Source organism: Lissotriton helveticus, chromosome 12, assembly GCF_964261635.1.
Source record: "Lissotriton helveticus chromosome 12, aLisHel1.1, whole genome shotgun sequence".
NCBI lineage: Eukaryota > Metazoa > Chordata > Amphibia > Caudata > Salamandridae > Lissotriton > Lissotriton helveticus.
Window position 1 is genome coordinate 65,701,736 of NC_136073.1, and position 25,973 is coordinate 65,727,708.

The 25,973-nt window shown below is 45.8% G+C and overlaps 1 protein-coding gene across 1 annotated transcript in view; it reads left to right on the forward strand.

Annotated features, from left to right (window-relative positions):
• PLOD3 (procollagen-lysine,2-oxoglutarate 5-dioxygenase 3) overlaps positions 1–23,179 on the forward strand; it is a 347,896-nt gene extending 324,717 nt beyond the window's left edge. The window contains exons 17-19 of the mRNA XM_078669457.1: positions 5,724–5,870; positions 7,032–7,157; positions 16,996–23,179. Of these exons, the coding sequence (XP_078525583.1) occupies positions 5,724–5,870; positions 7,032–7,157; positions 16,996–17,151 (429 nt within the window). The 3' untranslated portion in view covers positions 17,152–23,179. The remainder of the gene's footprint in view (positions 1–5,723; positions 5,871–7,031; positions 7,158–16,995) is intronic.
• The last annotated feature ends 2,794 nt before the right edge of the window (positions 23,180–25,973 follow it).

A 25,973-nucleotide genomic window follows, 5' to 3' on the forward strand; every position in this document is an offset into this window, starting at 1 on the left:
GGTGAGTGAGGGTGAGAGTGAGTGAGGGTGAGGGTGAGTGAGGGTGAGTGAGGGTGGGTGAGGGTGGGTGAGGGTGAGTGAGGGTGAGTGAGGGTGAGGGTGAGTGAGGGTGAGGGGTTGATGTTGAGGGGTTGAGGGTGAGAGGGTGAGTGAGGGGTTGAGGGTGAGTGAGGGTGAGGGTGAGTTAGGGTGAGGGGTTGAGGGTGAGTGAGGGTGAGGGGTTGAGGGTGAGTGAGGATGAGTGAGAGTGAGGGTGAGTGAGGGGTTGAGGGTGAGTGTACAGCCTGCTTCAATAACCACGTTTTCAGGTAGTTTCTAAACTTCACACTTCCATACAGGGAGAGAAACGAAACAATTCAGAAATATTCAGAATATTGGAAGAGCGGAAACTGTGGAGGCTGGGAGGGAGGGGGGAGGCGGGGTTCGAAAAATGGTAGACATTGTGAGAATTGGCAGAGTACTACAGAGAATGAGAAAAATAAATTGTGGGCGTGGAGGGTAATTGAAGAGCGCAATCGGAGAGGCAAAGAAATAATGACTAGAACTAAAGCGACCAAAGGAATTAAAATGAACGGATTAAACAGATATGAAATAAGTGCATCCATTGCATGTGCTTGTACTATCAAATTAACTGTGCAGTTCTACGCTGTTCCCCTGTAAACACTTGTAAAGCACGCAAAGTCCTTCTTAGATTTAAAGATTTACTTCTCAGCACGAGCTTTTCTTGGTCGCAGTTTTCGATTTTCTGTATATTCTGATATTTCGATCCATTAGCTATTTCTGGGAGAGTCCAACAACATATGACCGGCTGTGAAAGGAAAGTAAAAGTTAAAGAGACAGAAAAGCACGAGACACGGAGAGAATTTCGCGTGAACTAAATCCCGCGGGATCCGAGTTTAAGAGGGCCTGCACGAGGAGAGCGAGCCGAGCCGTTCCATCTGAATGGAAACACTTCTGCAGTGCTCTGAAGCTGGCTATAAATATTTGAAAACATCAAAGGCGGTTGTGTTAAATTAAAAATGCTGTCGCACAGATAGGAACTAGCCGCGGGGGCTGCCAGCTCCGACATGTGAGCCTGGGATCAGACACAAAGAGGCAGAGCAGCAGCAAGGCAAGAAGAGAGCCGGGGAGTGAGCGAGAGAGAGAGCGACAGCAGAGGGGAGAGCAACGGAGAGACGTGGGGAGAGACCAGGGGTGAGGGGATACAGCAGGGGGGGGGGGGGTGAGGGGATACAGCGGGGGAGGCAGTCACAGCACGCTAGGAAGAGAATAGACTCAGAGCTTCATATTGTCTGTTTGGTCACGGATTAGCAGCGTAAACTGTGAATAATCACGTTTTTATCGAAAAAACAGTGGTGTGGAAAAATGTATATTTACGACTTGGCTCTGATTTTAACATGGCCATAGCAAATAGTTAAGGCAGCACAGTATCCCATGCTTTCTAGCGGCAGGCAGGCAGGGGAGGAGAGGAGGAGGGGGGAGGAGAGTAGGGGAGGCACGGCCTAGCGGCCGTGCAATCAAGTAGTGAGGGGGCGGAGCTGGGGGAGGGTGCGAGAGAGAGTAGGCAAGGCTAGCGGCAGGCAGGCAGGGGAGGAGAGGAGGAGGGGGGAGGAGAGTAGGGGAGGCACGGCCTAGCGGCCGTGCAATCAAGTAGTGAGGGGGCGGAGCTGGGGGAGGCTGTGGAAGAGAGTAGGCAAGGCGACACGGCGGGAGGGGGCGGAGAGGGTAAACAAAGACGGACATGCACGCGCCCGTGACTTTTAAGGTCAATGCGCATGCGCATAAGCTTAATGCGCATGCGCATTGACCTTAAAAGTCACGGGCACTGCAAGGAATCGCCACGATTCCTTGCAGTGTGGATAAAGAGTGGATGAGCCCCTATAGTCTCGCTTGCTCGATGCGCATGCGCATCGACAGGCGAGACCTAAAAATACTTGGCCTTCAGAGGGTTTGAATCGAAAGGCGATCTATAAATGGTCATGTTTCTCGTGTTTTCTGCAAGCAGAATCCATGAGCAATAGTCTTTACACAGACCGTTTTTGTGCACGTGCTCATACGTTTCATGCATGTTAGTGACATTACAGATGCCAAAGATTTTAAAGTATGAGTGTGTGTGCAAGAATTTAAACAGCTGTTTAATAAGTTGTATTAACCCTGCACCTGTGCCAGCAGACTTGTGCATTATGTGCCTGTGCTAGGAAGCGTGATCCATTAGCATAATATATATTTGAGTTTGCAGCTCCATCTAGTGTCATTTTCACTATATACCTATTTACTTTCTACGTATGTCAACTGACATTAATTCCGGTGCTTCAACATGAACACTTCAACTCGTGAGAAAAAGATTTTCGGTGGTCGAGCAATACTTCGCCGATCGCGGAACTCTGGAATTGGGCATCGTTTTTCTGTCGCTCCACAGATCTCCGCCCAGGCCTATTGCTAAACTGATTGCCAATCACCTCCTTCCTCTATTACGTGACATTGTCTGATTGTCTGGCCGGACCAGTCAGGATTCATGCCTGGCCGTTCGACCCCCCATAACCTCCACACGATGTTCGCCCTCGTGCACTCTACAGTAGGGGTGGGCGGAATTTGTGTGTCGCGCTACGCAAAGCTCCACGAAATTGTTGTAAAAAATATCCGCGAGCACGCAGTGTTCTGCGATCATGCGGAATTTCTTGTTCTGCCCGTTCGCAATGCTTTTTTCCTAATCGCGAATGCTGTTTGCGTCCTCGGGGGGAATTATCTTGAGAACACACATTTTGAAAGCGCGAACAAGCACGAAATTCCGCAAAGCAGCGGATCGCAGAATTTTTGGCAAGTCTGCGTTCTCCACAGAACACGAAAGAACCCAAATTCCGCGAGCAGAACTGAATATACCGCCCAGGCCCACTCTATAGACGCCCAACTGTAAGCGGTTGCAGTGCTACTAGACGCCACTAAGGCGTTTGTTTCCTAGAATGACTATTTCTATTTCGCCTACTCCCATGCTCTCTATCAGTCCTCGGGTTTCTACGCTTGATCGGCTTCCTCTACGCATCCCCAATGGCACGCCTCCGCCTCAGTGGGGTCACCTCTGCCCCTTTTTCAATTACTATAGGGACCAGGTACGGCTGTCCCCAATCTTAATTGCAATAACAAAGGATCCAGTACCTAGCTGCTCGACTACGCCAACATCATGACCGTAGGGGCCTGAACTTTACTTCCAGGGGGATACTATTATTTTTGTACGCAGACGACATCACACGCTACAGCTAGAACCCCAAACACATCTGGTCTCTATTATTCAAGAGTTTCTGCGATTTGACAGCTACTCGGGAATCCATATTTATTGGTCAAAATTCATACTCTTTCCCCTCACTTCTAGCATGAGTCTGTTCGAACCTTAATACCTGCTACAGTGAACCACCAAGCCGATTTGTTACTCTGAAATATGGTTAAGCAGACAAATGCCAAGCCCTACACAACAATACGGTCCTCGTGCCCCCTCCTATTCTGCATGCTCTAGACCACTTACTAACCAATCCTTTTCATCGTAAACTGGTCCCCCACCTTTATACCACAATGCTGGAGAAGGTGCCGGTGTGCGTGCCTTCAGCCCGAACTGCTTGGGAACGTGACACAACCCGCCCTTTCTCTGGCACAATGGATGTTATGTTATGTTATGTTACTGGGGGTTTTGTAAAGCGCTCAGCTGCTCATAGAGCGTCCCGGCGCTATAGATCCTCACACAAATACCAGCAACTAACAACAACAGCCATGCGGCACCAAACAACACAGGCGGCTTACAGAGCGAAGAGATAGGTTTTGAGTCCCTTTCTAAAAGCAAACAAATTAGAGCACGTTCGCAGCGTCAAGGGCAGAGTGTTCCAGAGACGGGGGGCAAGGTAGCTGAAAGAGCGGCCTCCACACCGCACACGTCTAACTGACGGCACGATGGCATTGGCCAGGGCAGCCGACCTCAAGGGTCTAGATGGTAGATAGAAATTGACCCTTTTCTGCAAATAACCAGCGCCGAAATTGTGGAGCGCCTTAAAGGCTATAGTTAAGGCCTTAGTTAAGGCCTATATACTGGATATACTGCTGCGGGCAAACCCCAGCCCTGTCGCCCAATTACAGACTGCGCCTCATCCACTTTAAATTCCTGTACAAACTCTATCGCACACCTGTTCAACTGCATCGCATGGGATTCGTTGCGGATGCACGCTGTGTGCGGTGTGCCGACCCCCAGGCTACGTTCCGCCACCTCGCCTGGGACTGCCCTAATGTAGCAAGCTGCTGGACCAATATTTTCAGGGAGGTGGCCCTAATGACCGGTCATCTCCCGCCGGATATGTAAAGGACATTCACGCTGAAACTCGACGCCTCATTGCCTGGCTAGCTCCTGGCTAAGCAACGGGTGGCCATCCCTTGGGAAAGATGGCTGGTGCCTAAAGATGTAGGCTGGCTACGGGATGCTGCGTACTGCCAGGAGCGCATAAGACATATTGGGAGCTTATTCTAGCACGGTACCGACCAAAGGATATCTGGGGACCTCTGGTGCTATATTTTGGTCTTCTATGAGGGGATATCCACTAAAGCGAATTTGCCTGGCATGGAGGCTATCTCTCTGCCCTACAGTGACCCTCATTAAGCCCCAGATCTGAGGATTAGGCCGACCCCCCTGTCCCGACTCATGGGCCTGACGTGTGCGAGATATTCGGTACTACTCAATTGTGATGCTCCACTCTTTATGGTGTTTCCTCGCCTTTTTTCTACTAAAAGGGATAGTGATTTGATATGTGAGGCATGAATATTTCCCCTCCCTTTTTCTATTCCTTTCATTTTATTCCTCTGGCATTACCTTGTTTGTTGTTTCTTTTCGAAATGTCAATAAATAAAAATTAAAACAAAACTATCCTTTAGGATTATAGTTCTTTTCACAACATTTGAATGCACAGGGCATTAGTCGATGCCTGTTTATGCAAATCTGAGGTATGTTTTTTCCAAAATTGCTCTTTATTTGCATTTACAGTTTTGAATACTTTTTCCATGGACAGTTATCTAGCCCATGCCAGTTTGAAGTAGGAACAGTTGGACATCTTTGGTTGTACTCCCTTCGTCTTTACCGCAGCGTGGGGTATTCTACACAGGGTCCAGGATAGGAGATTCTGGGATTTTCCTTGTTTGATGATAGTGTCAGTATTCCACAGGGAGGAAGAAGAGCTCATGTACAAATAAGTAACAAAACCATATAAACCACTGACCCTATGCACACACCTTTCTGGAGTTTTGCGCTTTGTTGGAACCCCTCCAATTTTCAAATCTGAGGCATGTTATATGTAAACAAGGAGTACTGTACTTTTTTCTTCTACTAATTTTCCATTCTATGATTATTTCTTCCTTACTAGTCCTTTTAGTACTCCATCAGTCTTCTTTCTGGATATAGTTTTGGCCATTATATCAGTTGAAAGCATTATTATGACGTATACAAGGACTTAGTCACCCCATCATTGCTCTCATCATGACGATTAGCTTCTTAGTTGTGTGGCACTTTTGTAAAGTCTAAGTACAGTATAATTAAAAAAAAATATGTTAATGATGATGATCAAAAAGAGTTGTGCGTTCCTTTGTAATGTATAATGCAAATTTAGCCAACCCAAACCATAAGCACATGAGTAACACAATCGTAAGAGCTACTTAACTGTATTGAACTGTATAATGTTTTTTTCCCTAACAATTAGGACCAGCGTCTTGCCGGAGGGTATGAAAATGTCCCGACTGTCGACATCCACATGAACCAAGTTGATTTTCAGAGGGAGTGGCTCAAGTTCCTGTTGGATTACATTGCTCCAGTGACAGAAAAGCTGTATCCAGGCTATTACACCAAGGTAAGGATGTGTTTGTTAACAGTAAGGAGCCGCCCTGCACTGCGATATATTTCTGCACATGAGAAATGCAAAAGACACGTTGTAGGCTTGTCTGCTAAACGCGGACAGTGCCGTCTGGTGAATATTAAGGACAATATTGTCAGGTGACCATTGTCATCTGAGGAGTATACAAAGGGCTCAGGGTGGAGATGCGACCAGAATTGGGCAGATATTGTCCATGGTAAGTGCTGCGGCATCTGTGTAGTGATGCTGCAAAGCACCTGCCTGAAAAGGTGTCTACATTTAGGAGCAGATGTACTTCGTAGCATTTCAGGGAAACATACAGCTTTTGGACCAAGTACCGCGTTACTCTCTTCCCTCTTGACCAATTCTCACATATCTTTACTAAGATACATTGATGTGGATGTATCAATAGTTTTTTGCTTTTGTATTGATATACCTGATACAAGGCCAATTTATAAGTTGTCTGAAAAACTATGTCTATGGCTGCACGCTATAATATCTGTGTACCAGTATCCGTGTTACGTGGAACAGTGCGTGATCTTGTGTGACCTTGTGCGAAGTTCATATAGTTCCCATGTATAGTTCATGTTAGTGTTGTAAGGTAGATTCCTGCATCTCTCCCTGACATTGGCATAAAGTCATGGATGGTTTACCATCACAGACTGTTCAGACTCCTCAGTTAAATATGGCAGTTCAGATTTTGACTGAACTAAAGATTTTGACTAAACTAAAAAAAAAAGAATATTGAATAAATGCCCAATTTGGTTTACTTGCATTAATTTTTTCTGTAGCAAAGAACGTTCAGATGGGACTTAAAATGGAAAATGCTAATTCTGCACCCCCCCCCCCCAATAACTTTGTCCATTCTGAGCTCTGATACAAATAGTCTTAGGTAGACAGACCAAGCCACTGCGAATTTTAATACAATTTCATTAAACGAAGCGAATAGCGTTCTAAAAAATAATTCACTGTTTATTTGGAGGAACCACCTCGCCCATAATAAGAAAGTTGCCGGTGGTAATGCATATGCATATAGTGACTTCTTAAAATTCACTTACCATTTTATGTACAAGAAAGATTTCACTTGAATGAAAAATGGTATGACATTGCTTCCTTTAATTAAACTCTTCTGTTTTCTCCTGTAAAAATGTCTCCCAGGCTCAGGCGCTCCTGAACTTTGTGGTCAGATACCGACCTGATGAACAACCATTCCTACGACCCCATCATGATTCGTCAACGTTTACGATAAATATAGCTCTCAACAACAAGGAAAAAGACTACGAGGTTGGTATCTTCACTGTAGTCATCGATCCCTTTTACACCAGATTCCTAGCCTCTACTGGTGGCTTGCTGTGATGCTTAGCCTTTTGCAACCAAAATCCTGATCGTTTTCCAAATTAAAATGTTTGTAGCATGTGTTGCTGTAGATACACCTGCTCTCCTCTCCGGAAAATTCAGAACAGCAGATTCTGCAACACTTGCAAGCAGAATTGGGTGCTAGACAAAAAAGACTCTGCATCTGCCCATAAACTGGCAAAATCACAACAAAGCTATCGCCAACACTGGTTGGGACATTGCCCTGCAAAAGAAAGCCAACTTTTTACTAGGCTCTCGATGCGGTGCTGGAACCGGCCCTGAAAAAGAAGCTCAAAGATAAAGGGACCTTCCCGTTCACTTTGCTCCCTCTACCCCTCCTTTCACATCCTTTCCTCGTATTACCTTTCATTTTCCACCTCAGCCTTATCCTCCACTTCCTTATTCATCAACCAGACTTTAAACGCCAGTGTGTTCACCTCCCTTGCTGATTCACGCAGCCCCTACAACAAGGACAATCCTGATGACCCCTCCAGGGTTCTAGGCGAAGGAAAGTATCCATGGGAAGACTACACTACACCCCCCCCCCTGGGTACCCAGACCTCTACTCATCTAACCACACCCCACTCCCGGACGACGACACTACCTCCTACCATGAGGTCATTGAAAGGGCTGCCCAGTACCGCAAGGTCGACCTTCATGGTGTACATTAAAAGGATGAATTTGGTAGAACCCCTTTCCAAAACAGAACATACTGTTCACTGCTTACCCATGCCAAAGGGTATGTTAACATCAGGTACAGAACTCTTGAAGGAACCTGAAAAAAATCCCAAGTAGTAACCCCAAGGGTAGAGCACACATCTAATGCCTCGCCTAATAGCACCTCCTTACATTAGGGGGCATGTGGAACCAGACTCACTAGTGGTCAACTCTGCAACCTCTCAAGGGATGGGGTAGTTTGAGGGAGCCGCTCCCTAGCCCAATAAGGAGAGTAAAAAGTTGGCTACAGTGGGAAATCTGGTAGCGGCAGGTGCCTCTAACCATTGGCATATTGTCAATTCAGTAGGCCTTTTAGCAAGGTATGACAGGGCCCAAATGAAGGACTTGCTACAGCATCCCCCACCCAAATATCACCATAGAGGAGAGAAATTTGTCACAGAGCAAGACCACTATTAATGCAACTATTTGTTGTGCCCTAAGCATTGCTGTTACAGCAGCCCGTAGGGTCAATACCAATAACCTTATACAACACCATGCATGGCTACGCACTTCGGGGTTCAAACCCAAAGTTAAGCTGCATCTACTGAACCTGCACTTTCTTGTGATTCACAGGTTGACTAGATGTAGGAAAAGATTAAAAAAGGATACTGATACAGCAAAATGGGTTCCCTGCAAATCTCATACCAAACATGCCACCCCGTCCTTCGTACTTCAGCATAGAACTTCTATTCCTTCCTCCAAAAAGGGGCCACTGAGCCAGTTCCCTTGTAACACAAGAGAAAAGGGGCCTACTCCCTCTACTTCCTCATTCCTAAGAAAGACTACTCCTTCAGGTAAATCCTCAACCTCGGGCCCCTCAGCTGATACATCCTGTCGAAACACTTCCACAAGACGTCATCCCTCTGCTGCAGCAGGATGACTTATGCCAGTATTGAATCTAATAGATCCCAATACATCGAGCCCACCGATGCTACCTGCGCTTTGTGGTAAATGGCAATCATTACCAGTTTAAAGACCTGCCTTTCGGCATTACTTCAGCACAAAGGGTCTTCACCAAGTACCTAGTGGTGGTTGCCACACACCTAAGACTGGGAGGCATCCACATCTTCCCCTATCTAGATGACTGGCTGCTCAAGAGCTCTAGCAAGCTTCAATGCTTCGCCTCTCTCTCACAGTCTAGGATTTACCATCATCACCAAATCAAATCTAGTTCCTCTACAGATTCAAGCCTTCATAGGGTTAGCCCTAAACTCACTTACAGGCAAAGCCTACCCCAGTCAACAAAGGGTCTCTGCTTTTCAGCAGCTTATCACTCTTTTTCACCTGAATCATCCTCTCCCAGTCAGAACAGTAATGCACCACCTGGGCATGGTGGCATCCTGCATCGCCATAATGCCCCATGACAGACTACACATGCTCCCGTTTCAATAGTGCCTTTCAGCCCAGTGGTTCCAAGCGGAGGGTCGCATGGAGGATCTAGTGTTGGCGATGGCTAGTGTGCATTGCTCTGTGCAGTGGTGGAATAGCAATGACCTATTTCAGGGCCGCCCTTTTCAAGACCCAATACAGCAGTTGTCCATTACCATGTACACATAACAACTTGGATTGGGGGCCACACTTCAATCACACAGCAGTACAGGCATTGTGGACCCCGCAACACCAGGAATACCAACTACCTCGAGCTCTCAGGATTCCAACTTGCCCTCAAAGCCATTCTCCCACAGATTCATGGCAAGGTAGTATTAATCTGAACAGACAACATAGCCGAGGTACTACCTACAAAAGCAATGCAAAACCTACTCACTCTGCCACTCTCAACTATCTCAATTTGCTTTTGGACACCTTGCCATCGCATTCACCTCAAACAATCAATCGGTATTTAAAAAACAGGGCTAATCGCTCAATAGGGTTTTCAGGCGCTTGCAGGCCCCTGAGGCTTATTAGAACAGCCAGGACTTGGGGGCCATTCGGAATTCCGGAAGTGAGCTTATGGTGTCTGCATGTGCGTGGGGAGACTGTTCCAAGTCTTTGCAGCGATGTGGGAGAAAGAGCATCCTCCACTTCTTCTTCGATAGATCTGTGGAGTATGGGCAAGTAAAAAGGAGGCGAAGCGTCGTCTTATCAATGGTTAATGTAGGCGGGTCCTTGGTTGTGTAGAGCCTTGTGTGCGTGGGTCAGCAGCTGATGGAGGAGTATCTGATGGCAGAGTGTCTTTTGGGGGTGGACAACGAACTAGCAAACCTGCTCAGCAGGGCTCACCAACAAGTCCACGAATGGGAACTCAATCCTGTTGTTCTCCATATTTACTTCTGTCGCTGGGGGACTACTCTCAATTCCAAAACATCACATCCTCTACTGTTTCTACATTCTCTGTGACATACACATAATTACATCATCTGGATGCCATTCACAGGCCATGTACAATACACCATGGATGAACTGATAAGGGATATCTCTCGATACTTTTCTGCCTCTCCCGCTTCTTCTACTAGTGATGTACAACATGCAGCAAACATCCCAAACACTCATCCTAGTTGGCCAGACAGCACTGTTACTTGGCTCTGCTTTTCATCAACCTTCACAAAAAGCTTACCAACAGGCTGAACCTTCTCACCCAGATCCCAAACAGCTCAACCTAGCGATTTGACACAAGGTCCTAGAATTTGGATACCTACAGCCCCCACAGGAGTGCATTGACATGCTAAAGGAAGCCTGCAGACTGACTACATGAGCATGGTTTGCAGCCAAGTGGAAAAGATTTGTTAATTACTGTATCTCAAAGCACCTGGATCCCCTAAAAGCATCAATCCAAGGTATTATTTACTTCCTCCTTCATCTAAAGATTCTGGGTTTGCGTACACCTCCATTTGACTTCACTTAGCAGTCATATCCACTTGTATGCAGAACAGAGAACACTCTTCCCGTTTTTGCATACCAGTTGTGAAACCTTTTATTGAACTTCTTAAGAGTCCTCTCCAAAGGGTGCCTCCAGCCTGAGTAGAATCTCAATATAGTAGTTTCTATACTCATGGGGCCCTCTATCAAGCCCCTATATTCCTACCCGCTCCAGTATATTTTCTGGAAAGTAGCATTTCTAGCCGCAGTAACTTCCCTCAGCTGCAAATGAATGAATTGCAAGCCCGCTACAGGAACCTTACGTTCAGGTTTGCAACCAAAGGGCGGCAATGCTTTATACTAACCCTAAGTTTTTGCTAAGGTGATTTTTCCATTTCACCTTAACCAAACTATAGAACTTCCATTCTATTTCCCAAATCCAGAAATAGTGGCAGATAGAGCCCTCCACGCTTTTGATGTCAAACAGGCTCTCATTTACTACATTGACAGAACTAAACCTTTTCGCAAGACAGACGAGCTGTTTGTATCCTTTAGCAACCACCAGAAAGGTCAGCCTATTTCAAAAGCAGCAATTGCTAGGTGGATAGTGAAGGGCATCCAGACTTGCTACCAACAAGCAAAACAAGTTTCTCTACACGTAAGAAGGCTGCTACCATGGCCTTCCTTGGCAATAGTCTACTAGCTGACATCTGCAAAGCAGCTACCTGATCAACCCTGCATACATTTACTGAAACACTACTGTGTGGATATTCGGCTTAGATAGCAAGCTGTAGTTGGTCAAACAGTCCTACAGACTCTGTTACAGACATCTACCCCATCCACACGCTAACTACCACTTAGAGGTACTGCTTTACATGGTATGCAGAGCATGTGTACCTACAGCAACACGCTATGAACAAAAAATGTTACTTACCCAGTAAGCATCTGTTCGTAGCATGTAATGCTGTAAATTCTCATGTGCCCTCCCTCCTTCGCAGAGCTTTCAGGTTGCAGATCTCTTCTGCCTATACACAAACCTTTAATATTTCACATGTGCACCATGCTCTTTCAACCCCTCCATCCTACTCTCACCTGCCGGTCGAAAAACAATCTAACATGGAGTCCGTGCCATGCGCTATGCCAGCCTAAGGAGGAGGCTCGACAAACCTTGTGACGCAAAAGACTTCTTCGAACAGAAACAACGTATAAGCGTCAGAGGCCAACACTAGGTGGCAGGGTATGCAGAGCATGTGAATCTACAGCACTATACACTACGCACAGGATGTTTACATTTAAGTAACATTTGAGGCTAGCATGATAATTCCTTAGTGTTGGACTTTTCTGGAGTTCACTGTAAACCTTTTACTTGCAGCGCCCCAAGTGGCAGACAGTTTTGTCCAGGTTCACTAACTATTCTGTTGAATTATTGTTTTTTAATTTTGATTTAAAGAGTCATAAAAACACCACTTTATTATTTGTTTTTTGTTAAAATACAAGACAAACATGACTAAAATGATTATAAAAGTTACTAGTTAATTAGCTGAAGACAAGGTAACTCACAAAGTGAGACCTGTATCACAAATTTCATATTGTATTCTGTTCAATCTAGATACAATTGGAACGTTGCCTTTTAACTCACTATCTTAACCATCATTGCCCTCAGCCATAGATTTATGCGTGTAAGTTGAAACTGTGTTCATGCTGAATCGTTAATGGTCATTTTAGGAAAGTAACTGATTTACACAGGCCTTCTAGGCCAACTGCTGTTATTAAGTCCAATACAGCTGCTTTACAGTACCTAATACTCATTCTAAACAGTATTAACCTTTTACACTTTCAACTGTATTAGGTGCTAGCCATTTTGTTCATACTCTGCTAATCTTGGAAGGTTGCCATAGTTATTCCTCAGTATTTTTTTAGTTTTCTCCACTGTGATAGGAGGACACGTAGACATGCTGTTTATGAAGATGCCAATATTTTTCATGTATTCTTCATATTTCTGGTAATTTTTGTCATTTTGTGCTTATTGTCTGATGCAGTTTGGAATTGAAATAGCTTTGAAAGTCTTTTAATTCTTTGTAGAATCATTCTCATTAGAAATGTAGAATCTGGTTCATTCCTTGGTGGAGAACCCAAGTGAAGGCAAAAAGATCACCCTTCTGGCTAGTCTGTATTTTAACAGAGAAGGATAGTCAGTGTCCTGGTCCTAGATTTGCTGATTTCAACAGTTTCAGGATGAACAGTTAATGAATGACACTGTAATTTTCTTTAGACACAAAGTACTACTTCTTGAGTAGATTTCTTCAATGTGACAATTTTTAAGGTCCGGTTCGAAAGGCTGAACACGATTAATTCTTGGAGATGGTAAATAGGTAGTTATGTGGGATCCATCACACAGATTGCCCCTTGAACTCTGTGCACTCATCACGCTAGTCTTTTATATAACCTTTACACTGAGTGTGACCTAAGTAACACATTCTTTAGCACATTTTCATGCATTCAGAGTGATGCACACATCAGCTTGACTTAGTGTGAAAGCTTGTGGAGTCTGGTTATGGCAATCTTTCCCAGATTAACAATTTGTAAATTTGTGAATTGGTATTGATAAAATGTGAGCAAGTCTCAACATTGAGCAGCCCACAGCTTAACTCCATCAGCAACATTTGTCATGACAGAAGTGAGGATAGGGAGAAGTGAAGTAATTACAGTAATTTGGCCCAGTGCTCACACATGGTGCACTCACTGTCATATCTCTACTCCTCTGTGTATTGCTGTTAATGGAAGTAAGGGTATGGTGGCCCCAGTTCTTGTTATGAATCTATACTGAACTGAAATTTAATAGAGCTTACCTTATTAAGTTTCCAGTTTGATTGTGTAGATAGCGGGCTCTTTATATAGTACACCAAAAAGAGGGGATAGTGTGGCCGAGCAACCTTAGGTTTATCAGAGAGGAGTGTTAGACTTTTGCTGCATGCACACAGTCTATAAATTATACACACCACTCAAAAAGGAGGTTGCACTGATATATATAAAAATAACGTATCTTTATACGAATTGAGGCACCAAGATAATCCCAATCAGGTAAGTATGTTTCGAGTTGTAAATATTTACAGTTTTTAAAAGTCCACACTTAGTGCAAATTCGGGAGTGGTGATATTAGCCTATGGAGGGAAGACAGATACTACTTAGCGACCTACAGGACCAATCTTTCGGACTTCTATGGGGCAGGGTTCAAGGCAGCACCAATAGGTCACCTCGGGCAGCACTGGGGAGGCCGGGTGCAGAGGTGCAATACAGCGTCAGGTGCCCCATTGAAGGTAATGGGGATCGGTCAGGACAAAAAGAGGCTACAAGTCTGGACCGGGGGACCAGTCCAGCTGAATCAACAAGAGGGCTCCGGTCTCATGATTCTTGGGGACGTGGGGGCACCTTTGGACCTCTTCTCCTCGGGCTGGGGAAGCCGGGTGCAGATATGTCCTAAGGCAGCTCTGCTGCTCCACGGGAGTACTTGGGTGAAGGCTGGTAGTCCTCCCAGGCTTTTAGAGGCACAGGTACAGGACGAGTCGTCTTTGGCACAATTGTCCAGGACAGCAAGCAGGCCACCAGGGTTGGCACCAAGTCAAATGCTGGTCTTCTGTTCTTGCTTTTGCGACTCTTCAGTGTCCGTCTTCTTCTTTCAGGTTGTCAGGATTTGATTTCCTAGTGCCAGGGGCTCCCCTAAATACTAGATTTAAGGGTGTTAGGGAAGTGTAGAGAACTTACCTCTGGGGTCACTACGTCCCCTAGACCACTTCCTGTGGGAAGTAGGCAGAAGCCTGTCTCAGAGTTCCTATTTCTGTCATCACAAAGATGGTAGCCCACCTTAGGGAATGAACTAGCCTGATGGTGAACATGCCTCTCTGACTACCAATTTTCCCGCTAGTCAAGGCTAAATGGGCACTGGTAAGGGTGGGGTGGTATCACCTTTGAGAGAAGCGAGATCTACATACCAAAGGCTGTTTTGAAGCTCCCTACCTTGGAATGCTAATTTACAGGTCATCCTCCTGTAGGGGTTGTAAAACATCCTGTACCGGAGAAGGCGTTGTTCCTGACATCTTTAATAATACAAAATGTTGATACCCAACAGCTTTGGGTTCAGTGAAGCCATCATGTAGCTGGGGAACTTGTTTTACACCAGTTACAACACAAGTCCTGTGCACACGGTATAATGAGTTAATCATGCAGGTTTTTTTTAGATGAAGAATAAAGACCGCAAATCATAAGTAATGAGACAAGGTAGACACATGTGAATAGTTTCTTTCAGATGTATTAGGCCTTCCTGTTCTAGAAGGGTGATTTTAACACAAAAAGCAACCAGCCGACACGTGTTTCGTCAAGCGAGCCATTCGCTCGTGACTCTTCAGGGCTGTAGGCGGTGTGAGTGTAACAGGTTTAGGTAGCCGGTGTTAATTCCAACCCGGCATAAACAGGTAAAATGACAGGGATTATTGGTGAAAGTTCACAGGAAAGTAGAACAACGGGCGGGTACATCCGTCGTTAGTTGGGCAATCTGGATGCAGATACCGATGTGGATGGAACCGTGGTGTTTCTCAACAGTGTAGATGCCGGGTTGGAATTAACACCGGCTACCTAAACCTGTTACACTCACACCGCCTACAGCCCTGAAGAGTCATGAGCGCATGGCTCGCTTGACGAAACACGTGTCGGCTGGTTGTTTTTTGTGTTGAAATCACCCTTCCAGAACAGGAAGGCCTAATAAATCTAAAAGAAACTATTCACATGTGTCTACCTTGTCTCATTACTTATGATTTGCGCTCTTTATTCTTCATCTAAAAAACAACCTGCATGATTAACTCATTATATCGTGTGCACAGGACTTGTGTTGTATCTATTGTGTTGGGCCCTTGCCAACCCCTACAGAGGTTTTCGGGTCTCCTTTGCCCGTGTTGCACCGTTCTTATCTTTTTGTTTTTACCCTTACTCACCGTTACCAGCATAGGTGCCACCATTTCTTGTACACTTTAAAACCCTACACGGTACCCACAGCTTGTTTTACACCAGTGTCAAGCACATGTATTTAAAATGGCTTCCCTAGTCACTTTCGTGGCCAGTAATTAAACTGGCCAGCACAGGGGCATATCTGCTCATGCAGATAAGTCCACACATGTAGTATAGTGCACTCTGCCTTAGGGCTATGAGGTCTGCTGTGGGGGTGACTGATCTATATAGCATGCAGTGTCTGAAGGTGTGGCACACAGGGATGTGTGCTATGTTGTGTTTTCACTTTTGTCTGCACCAAGACACACCGCCTGCAATGGCAGACTGCATGAGATAGGGGAGGGGTCCCTTAGGGTGGCACAATATATGCTGCAGCCCTTGAGGACCCTCCTTAGTACCCTTGCCCTAGGTACCTGGGGTACCATTTACTAGGGACTTACAGGGGTGCTAAAGGTATTGTCAATTGGGGGAACAATTGTACAGTTTTAGAGAAAGCGATCTGGCACTGGGGACCTGGATAGCAGGAACCCAATGCACTTTTGGTCAAATTTATATCAAATACCAGGCAAAAATTGGGGGTGACCATGTCGAAAAGGGCACTTTCCTACACCTTGCAATTCCAATTGTTTTTAAAAAGCTATCAAATTTAAATCCAGAATTTTATAGGTTCATCCAGCACGTTTTTAACAATTCTCATAATCGCTGTTTTAAGCCCATACAACATAGGTAATCACCCAAGGGAAAATTTCAAGAACATGGAAAAAAGCTTCAAGCTAATATACCTGTGATAAGATTCCAAGCAGGCTGCCATTGTTCGACAGACTGTAGGGGCAAAGTCAAAATTTAGGAACCACGTGCTGGCAAAAATGGATTTAATATAATGACCAATTTTTGGGAAATTTTAATTTACAGAGGAATTTGAAAATGTAATAAAGGAATTACTATTGAATATAAATACCATATGCCTAGCATGTTTTAGGTGCCTCCATACACTTTCTTACATTAAAAATGTGTTTCGGTAGAGCATAGTCTGGGAATTAATTTGTGTGAATGTTAAGATTTTGGCCAGGGTTAGTTTGCTGCAGTATTCATCCATGTACTCACCCCAAAGTAATTTAACCTCAACACTCAGGAAATAAGTTGTAATAATATGTTTCAGATAGGGTTGTGGGTCGAAATGTCTTACTGGTCGATGTGACATTATTGGGTTTTGGAAGGAAATGAGATTTGATTCATTTATGTATTTATTTTTCAGGGTGGTGGGTGCCGTTTCCTTCGATACAACTGTACAGTGGAATCGCCCAGGAAAGGCTGGTCCCTAATGCACCCGGGCCGCCTGACTCACTATCACGAGGGCCTTCCGACCACAAGTGGCACGCGCTATATAATGGTCTCCTTCGTGGACCCCTAACAGATCTGGACACAGGAAAGGGGTCAGGAAGAAAGGGAGGGGGCAACAATGGGAAGCGTTTTTTTATAACTGGCCATCAAAACACTGTGACTGTTGAGCTACACAATTGTCAGCTAGCAAGGTGACCAATGGCACGCAGGCATCTTCAAGATTCGGATGGGTCAACCTTTTTCGGGAAGGCCACACTGATGGCATAAGGTATCGAAATCCAGCATTGGTCTAATGGAAGGAACGTCTTCACCGGATCGTTGACTTGTGCCTTCTCAATTCATGTCCAATGGATGTGACCGTTCTGCAATAGAAGAATGAGCGCTTCCTTACAAGGATGTTTCCGAACCTACGTGGCCATTACCATTGTGGATGAGAAGGACAAACATGCTTTCGTTCAATGATGCCGCCATTCATACGTCAGTAACTATGATCAATATGTATGAGTAAGACCAGCATATTTTCTTACAAAGATGTTTTCCTCCATGCCTCAGTGGCCCATGATCATGATGGATGAGATAAAGGACCTTGTTCTTTTTTATCTCCATACATGCCGCAGTTGCTGTGATCACCATGAGTAAGGACAAGATGCTTTATTACCAGGATAGCCGCATCTCTGTGCGGTGATGTATTGCACCCTGGATCCCTCGTTTGGCCCTTGCATTGAAGCCCCCCCTTTTCATCTGCCTCCCCTTTTGATCTACTTGACGCAAGTTCCTGGAACCTTGAGGCTCATTACATCCAGACCTCTGAACTGTCTAATGAAGCAGGGGCTTTACGAAGTCACATAGCAGTGGTCTCATCTAGTCCATTGCCTCTGTATGACCTCGGATGCGCCGCGGGGCCTCTTCACAACCCTCTGCTGAAACCAATAATGAGTCCCTTTTCCTCTCCTGTATTTGGAGTATTGACCTATAAAGCATGTTGTCTTCCTGTCTAGCTCAGACTTTTGAATGTAGACTCTTGCTTGAGATCTGTGAGGGCCTACACACTGCTTGTTCCCAAGCCTCCTGGTGGTGTCTGGTTTTCAAACTCCATGGGGCCTGGATCCATCTTGCAGTTGAGCATTGCGGCAGACAAACTGGTAGCAAGGAAAAGAGCAAAATTATTACAGAAACCTAGTGTGAAGGGAATAATGCAATGATTACGTACATGTCTGATTAGAATCAGTCTTGCGTAGGAGGACTTTGATTTTGTTGATATTTGATTTCTTATTTTTGATTTCAGAAGCACAATTTTCTTTATTTCCCAGTTCTTCAGACGCCAGCATTTAGAGCATCTTAAGTAATTTATCCTTGAAATCAGGTGAAGACCATTAAAAAAAGTTTTCTATTTTTATTGTGTGCAACCTGTCGATCTTACCTCCACTGGTCTTTTAAGAATCCCTGGCTAACCATTGTCTTTAACCGATTGTCTCTTCTTATTGACCACTGTTTTAGGAATATGTATTCTTGTGTTGGTTATTGATGGGTCCTGTTTTCTTGTGTGTGTACTATAAGTGCTTTCTGTAATTTCTCATGAAGTGAATTATGCCCTCTCAGGCTCAATTAACAATGTCCACTCATAGAGGAAATTCCCACTTGGCTTTCTGACTTTCAGTGTTGAAAATCTCCCACACAACTTGTTCTGGTTTCCATTGTTTAACAACAGGTTAAATACTGGGAACCTGGTGGTACATCTGTGCAGTAATCAACGCAGGACACCGATCAGCATCGACCCCGATAAAAAGAAAGACTTGATGTTTTATCACCTGCCTTTTTCCTAAGTACCTCATTGAACTAGCAGAGTTCTATTGAAACCCACTAAGCATGTACATTGATGCTGCACTTCTGCCCATTTACAGATGCCTACAAACAGCCCTTCATTGTCCTGCAGATTCTGAGGGCAGATATAGTACACCTTGGCAGCCACGCTGCACAGGCTGCCATAGATTAGGGCAGGGAAGCGGCACAGACGCCAACATCGGAAATCAGGTTGCAGAACAGTGAAGGCGAGATTCAACTAAAAGGGCAAAGTGGGAAGAGTAAAAGTGGCAGAGGGACAAGACATGGGCTATAGGGTGTGCCCCTGCACCGACTGGGAGCAGAGGGATTGGCAGCGTTGTCACCCATTCAATAAACAACCACAAACCTGCTGCGGAAACCAGAAGCCTGTATCCATTGACTCCCTCAAACCATCTCAAGAGTTCCACTAGAGAGGGTGCTGATGAAAATGCTACTTTAACCTCGGTTTCTCACTTTTCTTTTCAGTGACATAATCTCATTTTTCTTTTGAAAGCTGATTTCATGATCCTGCTGTAAGCCTAATTTGATATGGGGGTTTATTTGCATTCTTGCTTAAGTGTGCCCTACTTAAACTCTAACCCTGAAGCGCAAGATCAGAGAGCTCCAAGGAAAGCCCTGCTTTAGCTGGGGACGATCCTTGGGGTGGCAGCTTGTGCCCTGGGAATCCTGTTCTGCTGATGGTATGGTTTTGTATGGTAGCTTCGTCGCTGGTTTTTATCCTTCCTGTCTTTCCTCATTTCTGTTCCGAAGCCCTGGCTGAAGAGGGCTGCCAGGCTTCAAGTCTGTCATGGTAGACCCAGTCTTATGAAAGAGTGGTCAGTGATTGTGAGATGGTTGCAGGGCATGCTATGCCCTGTAATGCGGGCTCTGGGAACATTTGTACAGCTTGTTGTACCACCAATGGTGAGGTCTTCATATTCTGACATTGAATTTGGATCAGAAGAGGCGCAGGTCTGGATTTGTGTTGCATTGTGTGCTGTTGCCATGGTAACTTGTGGGTTCCTTTGTAGTCTGGTTGCTTCTCTGTTGCTCGTGGACTTGGCCTAAGCCAAGGAAGAGGATGGCCATTTTGCCTTTGGATGACCAGCATCTGGACTAAGATATGACTTACAAACTAGAACATTCATGGATCAAATAAATCGTTGATCCATGCCTCGCACACACAGCCCAAAGGCAGATTCATTACAGCCTGCAATAAGGACATTGTGAAGATGGTGTTGTGTATGTCAACTGCTCACCTTAGAATGGAGTCACGCAAACACTGCCCGGGTTGAAAAGAAGAACGGTCTGATTTTGTGCCCTATCCAGGTCTCTGATGACCCCATAGAAAGCTTCTAGGTTCGAGCTAGGTCAAAGCAATGATCAGTTCACTGTGATTCGTTTTGATGCAGGAGCTCCATGGAGTTCACAAAGTGCATGGGTATGAATGCCCAGATTGCAAACCCTCTCTCAGACCTTGAGCAGTTCAAGAAAATCTTAGCAAGTTCTCACCCGCCCCACCCTTATTGTGATTGCTTTATATGACAGGTATAATTACGGTGTTTCCCCAGGGGAATGGTTTTCCACCAGAACCATGTTAACACATGTGTGTACGACTACCCTAAGTTAAGACAACAATTATGCCACAGCGTGATGCAACATGCATTGCTGCTGGCCATTCTCTAGTTAAACATGATCAGAAGCAGTTGATTTTGCTGAGTGAGATACAGTCTCACTACAAGATTATGCCTTTAGGGACCTGAAAATAGGCCTTGTGTTCTGGTCAGATATCGGCAAGGACCTTTTTGAATCGTCTCAGTCTGCGTGCCTGCTGCAGTTTGATGGTCTCCTTTGCATAACCTCTGATTGAAACTGGTTGTCATTTCTGTGGAAGACGGTGCCATATTGTAGACCTGCAAATGTTGACACATCCTCAGCTGATACATTCCTTCTGGTGGCAAAGAGTCCCCTTCATTACCTGATGTTCTTCAGATCACTCATTGTTTGATGTTGGCAACCAGGTCATCCATTAAGGAGTGTTTTACCAGATCCATTATCTGGTGGAACTATTCAAAGCTATCGCTTCAGCTTCTGTGTACACCATCTATATTGACTGCTGGATTCTGACAACAGCTTTGGTAGACTTCAAGAACTCTTTAATGTAAATTAACTTATTCTGTTTTAGCCAGCAATCTGCTGTAGGTACGGTTTTGGTAGCCACTGTTAGGTGATAGCCCATGCTACGATCAGAAGACAGAGTACTTAGACTTGCTTTGTGAAATCATGCGGTGTCCTCAGCGGCCTGCCTTCCAATCCCTTACTAGATCCAGAATACGCCTGTCTCTGTCCTCCGACGATTTGCTAAATGATAGTTGGTGTCTGGAGAATGTTGAATGTCCCCCTCATGTATTAGTAGATTTAAAAAGGCTGCACTCTGTGCAGTCACTGCCTCCACCTTATAGGTTGCTAGTGAGTCTCTGACCTTGTGGTGCTTTGGTGTTAATGGTTAGCAGGCACCTTGGTGATCATGTGAGTTAGCCGGTCATTTTCATGCTGCTGGCTCAGTTGCTTGATCTCCCATGACATCCATGCATTAGGCAAAACTTTCCAAAAAGTGCAATAAAGAAATGACTGGGCTCCTCCTGAGCAGTTGACTAACCAGTCCGATCGTTGGAACTTTTCTGTGGCGCCATCATGAGGGGTGAAATGGGACTATGAATGAACTTTAGTGTCAAGATCTTTCCTCTGGGCCTAAACAACAATATGCTGAGTCTGAACATTTCTATTCATGTCCCCGCGGGCCAGGTTGTCTTTGCCAGTAGGGCTTGGGATCTGATGTCCACAGTTTTCTTCTCAGTTGAAAGGCGCTATGCAAATTGAAATTATCCTTCTTGTCCAATGATGCTGAGGCTGGATTAGTTGGACCTGCGTTCATACGCCTGGTTAGTTACATCTGGTGTGTGCACAATACACCTTAGCAATTCATTTCTGGGATATCCTCATGAGTCCTGTTGCTTATACAAAACTCTGCAGCAAGATCATATTTTTTGAAAATGATATATTAACACAATGAAAAAAATCTCAAATGAACCTTATGCAAGTCTTCCGCACACCAAAGAAGTAATCAAAATTATTAATTTATTATGTGCTATTTTCAGTATGCTGCTCTTCTGAGAGCATACTTTCTGTCAATTGCACCAAATGAATTGTTCTGTGCTTTAGTAAACTGCAGGTATAAGTATATGGTACACAAACCTAAATGGCAATTCTTTTCTGTCAGTTGGTTTTAGTTGTCATCTGGTAAATGGAGCAGAACCAGGGGCATCATTTGAGGCTCAAACAGATGGGCCTTCAGTTTACCAGGTTCGATTCCGTTCAGCTTCTTGCTATCGCAAAAGCCACTTCGCTGTGGATGTAATTCTGTGACTGCATTTGCACCGTGGCTGTATGGCATGCTGTAAACTGCCACCATCAAATGTTGGCACCCAAATTACTAGTGTCTCTGATGCTGGGAGTTTGATCTCAATTCCTTAGGGATACTTGCAAGGCTTTCTGTGATGACCGGCATGGTGGTCTTCCATGAAGGTGGCTCCACTAAATGTAGTATCCTGAATTGAGCAGCTGGACTGACATTTTCTGCGTCATCCTCACCACCTTAGGGCAGACTTGGTGGAGGCTTCACCATTGGGTCCAGTAGTCTCTACAAACGTTAATATAAATCACATGAGAATGGTGAACAGGACATGAATATTTTTATGAAAGTTAACTCTCTAAATCTGACCTGAAATACCCACACTATGCGGTCAGTGGTGTTTTTGAGATGTGATCCATGTTTTCGGCGCCCTGGTGTTGGTTGTTTCCACTTCCCTAATTATGAATGTCCAGCCCCTCACTGCTATCCTCATTTGCAGTTTGGCTGGAAATTTAATCTGCCACTTGTGGATTTTCTTTGGGCCACACAGTGCAGTCATAGCAGGAGAAATGATGATTTAATCTCCTAACGTTATACCCTTCGATCAAGTAAATGATGCTGTCTGTTGTTGAACTTTCTACTGCCTCTTGTCTTTTGACACCATGCAAAACACACCTGTTACCCCAAAACATGTTTCTGCAAATGCCCTACCACTGTCAATGGTTTTGGAGGGATTTAAAAAAATATTTCCTTTTCGAAGTATGTTGGCTGCTTTTGTACAAATTGCATTAAATTATTTGCAAATCTGGGTGACTGAGTACCTTTTTAGATACTTTTTACATAAAGATGGAATCTTGTAAAACAATGGCTTTGTGTGTTTGTTTCTCTTAGAACGTTTATGCTGCTCAGCAGTAATTTTGGGATACCCTTCTCAAACCTAAAGTCATGGGCATACCTGCTACACATTGAATATTTTTACAGTACACAGCACATTTTATTTTTCAACTGCAAGTGTTCTCTGTCTCGGACTCTTCATTACCCCCTCATGGGTCCTCCCCGTCCCAGTCCTAACAACGTGAGGCAGTCCTGCCACCACCCAGCCAATCACAACGCCAGTATTTCTTTACTACATAAGCCCCGCCCACCTACCGCCATGCCTGTTTTTTTCTGCTCCGACGGCTGTCGGAACGCTGGTGCTCCCGGTTCCGGTCCCTGGATCCAGTTTCCCTTGGTGGCGGTTCCGTGAGTTTTTCATCTGTGTTTTCATTGAAACTGTTGTTTTCATGTTGTATTGCACGGCTCGGCCGCTCCGGTTTCCGGTCACCGGGCTCCTGTTCTGGGGTCAGGTACGCTCCCCGCTCATGTGCTGGGCTGGGGCGGGGAGTTTTAATGGTGTCCTGTCCTCGGGTCGTTCCGGCGCTGCTGCACTATCGCAGCGTCTGGCCCCCGCGGCCATTCTCTTTTTGACTTGTGGCTGTGGGTGGAGACGTCAGGGCTGCCCTCTTTTATTTCATTGTTCAACACACCTTTGCGTGATTGGTTGATTGGGGGCAGTATTTATTGGAGGTTGCTGGGCACTTCCTTTGTTGTGGTGATTTCCTGTTTGGTTGCTTCTGGGTTTTTGTCACCATGAGTGAGGGGGCTTCTTCTCCTGTGCCGGCTAAGGCTGTTTCCAAGCAGCATAATGTTCAGGATCTACAGGAGGACGACGTCTTGCAGATTTCTAGAGCTGATTTGCGTGACTTGATTGATTCTGCGGTCCAGTCTGCGCTGCTTGAGCCTGCGGCTAAGCGGGCTAAGGATGATGAGGATGAACTGGACAATTCCCCTAAGGGAAAGTACATCCAGGGCAAGGTTTTTTCGGACATGCTGGTGCATATTCGAGAGGTGCTTGGGTTTGACCCTAAAACCCTGTCTGAAGATGGGTTTTACGCACAGTATAGTTCCTCTGTGGTGGATGACCTCCCCTTCCATGATGTCCTGAAGGATATCCTCACGAAAGAGTGGCTGGAGGTGGATAAGCAGGGTATTCCGCGATTCCTGGGGAAGCGATATCGCCTGGCGGACTTTGATTCCCAGTTTCCTGCGATTCCGAAGGTCAATTCTCTTTTGTCTTCTATGGCTTCCTCCTCTTCCTCTTTATCTTCGGAGGAGGCTTCCCTGTCTGATCCGGTGGAGCGTAAGGTGGAATCTGCACTCAAGCGTTCTTATGCCGCTTCTCACTTTGGGGTGCGTGCTAGCACTTATGCGGCCTATGCGTCACAGGTCCTGCTCAAGGATTTCGAGAGGCTGTTTGACTGTCTTCAGGATCATGGGGACCCTACTCCTGTGTTGGCTCAAATGGAGGTTTTGGCGCAATTCCTGTCAGATGTCACTTTTGATTCCTTGTGGGCTTTCTCCTCGGCTGCTGGGGCGGCGGTGGCTGGGAGGAGGTCTCTGTGGACTAAGCCATGGCGTCTTGATGCTGCTCAGAAGTCTTTGGTCCATAAACTGCCTTTTGAGGGTCCTCGTCTCTTTGGGGATGCCTTGAATTCGATGGTGCAGCGCTCTGCGGAGGAGAAGAAGTTGTTGAAGCCTTTTCAGCCTGCTCCTAAGAAAAGGTCTTTTTTCCAGAAGCAGGGGTTTCAGGGGGTTTTGTCCTCTCAGCCCTTTCGTGGTCGGGCCCGTGGTCGGGGGGCCGCGTTCCATTATAAATCCCGGCCTCATCAGCAACAGCAGCAGCAGCTGCCGCAGCCTCCCTCTGGTGCTGGACAAAAGTGACTATGCCGCTGTGGGGGCTCGTCTCCATTTGTTTCTGGACCGTTGGTCAGCTCTGATCTCCGATCAATGGGTCTTGGATGTCATCAGGTGGGGTTACCGGATTCCCTTCCGAGGCCCTCCCCCTCTGGATTGTCTTCTGGTTACCCCATTGTCAAGGGACCCCGTGCGGCGGTCTGCCATGTTGTACGGCGTCGCCATGTTGTTCCAGAAAGGGGCGGTGGTGCCGGTTCCAGTGGAGGAAGTGGGCCTGGGGTTCTATTCCCGTCTGTTTCTGGTTCCAAAGCCCGATGGTTCCTTACGCCCCATTTTGAATCTTCGTTCCCTGAACAAGTTGGTGAGGTTGGATCATTTTCGGATGGTCACGTTGCAGTCCGTCATTCCCCTCATCCAGGAGGGAGATTTTTTGGCTTCCCTGGACTTGGAGGACGCCTATTTTCATGTTCCGGTCCATCCTGCCAGTCAGCGGTTCCTGAGGTTTGTGGTCCAGGGGATGCATTACCAGTTTCGGGTTCTGCCGTTCGGCCTCTCCACTGCTCCCAGGACTTTTACCAAGGTATTGGCTCCTGCTGTGGGGGTTTTGCAACATCAGGGTTTCTCCGTGTTTCCCTATATTGATGATTGTTTGGTCTCTGCTTCCTCTTTCCCTCAGGCTCTTCTGGCGGTGGAGGCTACGTTGTCCCTGTTCCGGGAGCTGGGGTTCAAGGTGAATTTGGCCAAGTCTCATCTGGATCCTGTTCAGAGACTTCAGTTCATCGGGGGTCTGTTCGACACCTCTCTGGGGGCGGTGTTTCTCCCTCCTGTTCGGGTCCTTTCCTTACAGACTCTGCTGCGGGATCTGTTGAGTCGTCCCTCTGCCCCTGCTCGTGTTTGGTTGCGGGTCCAGGGGTTGATGGCTGCGA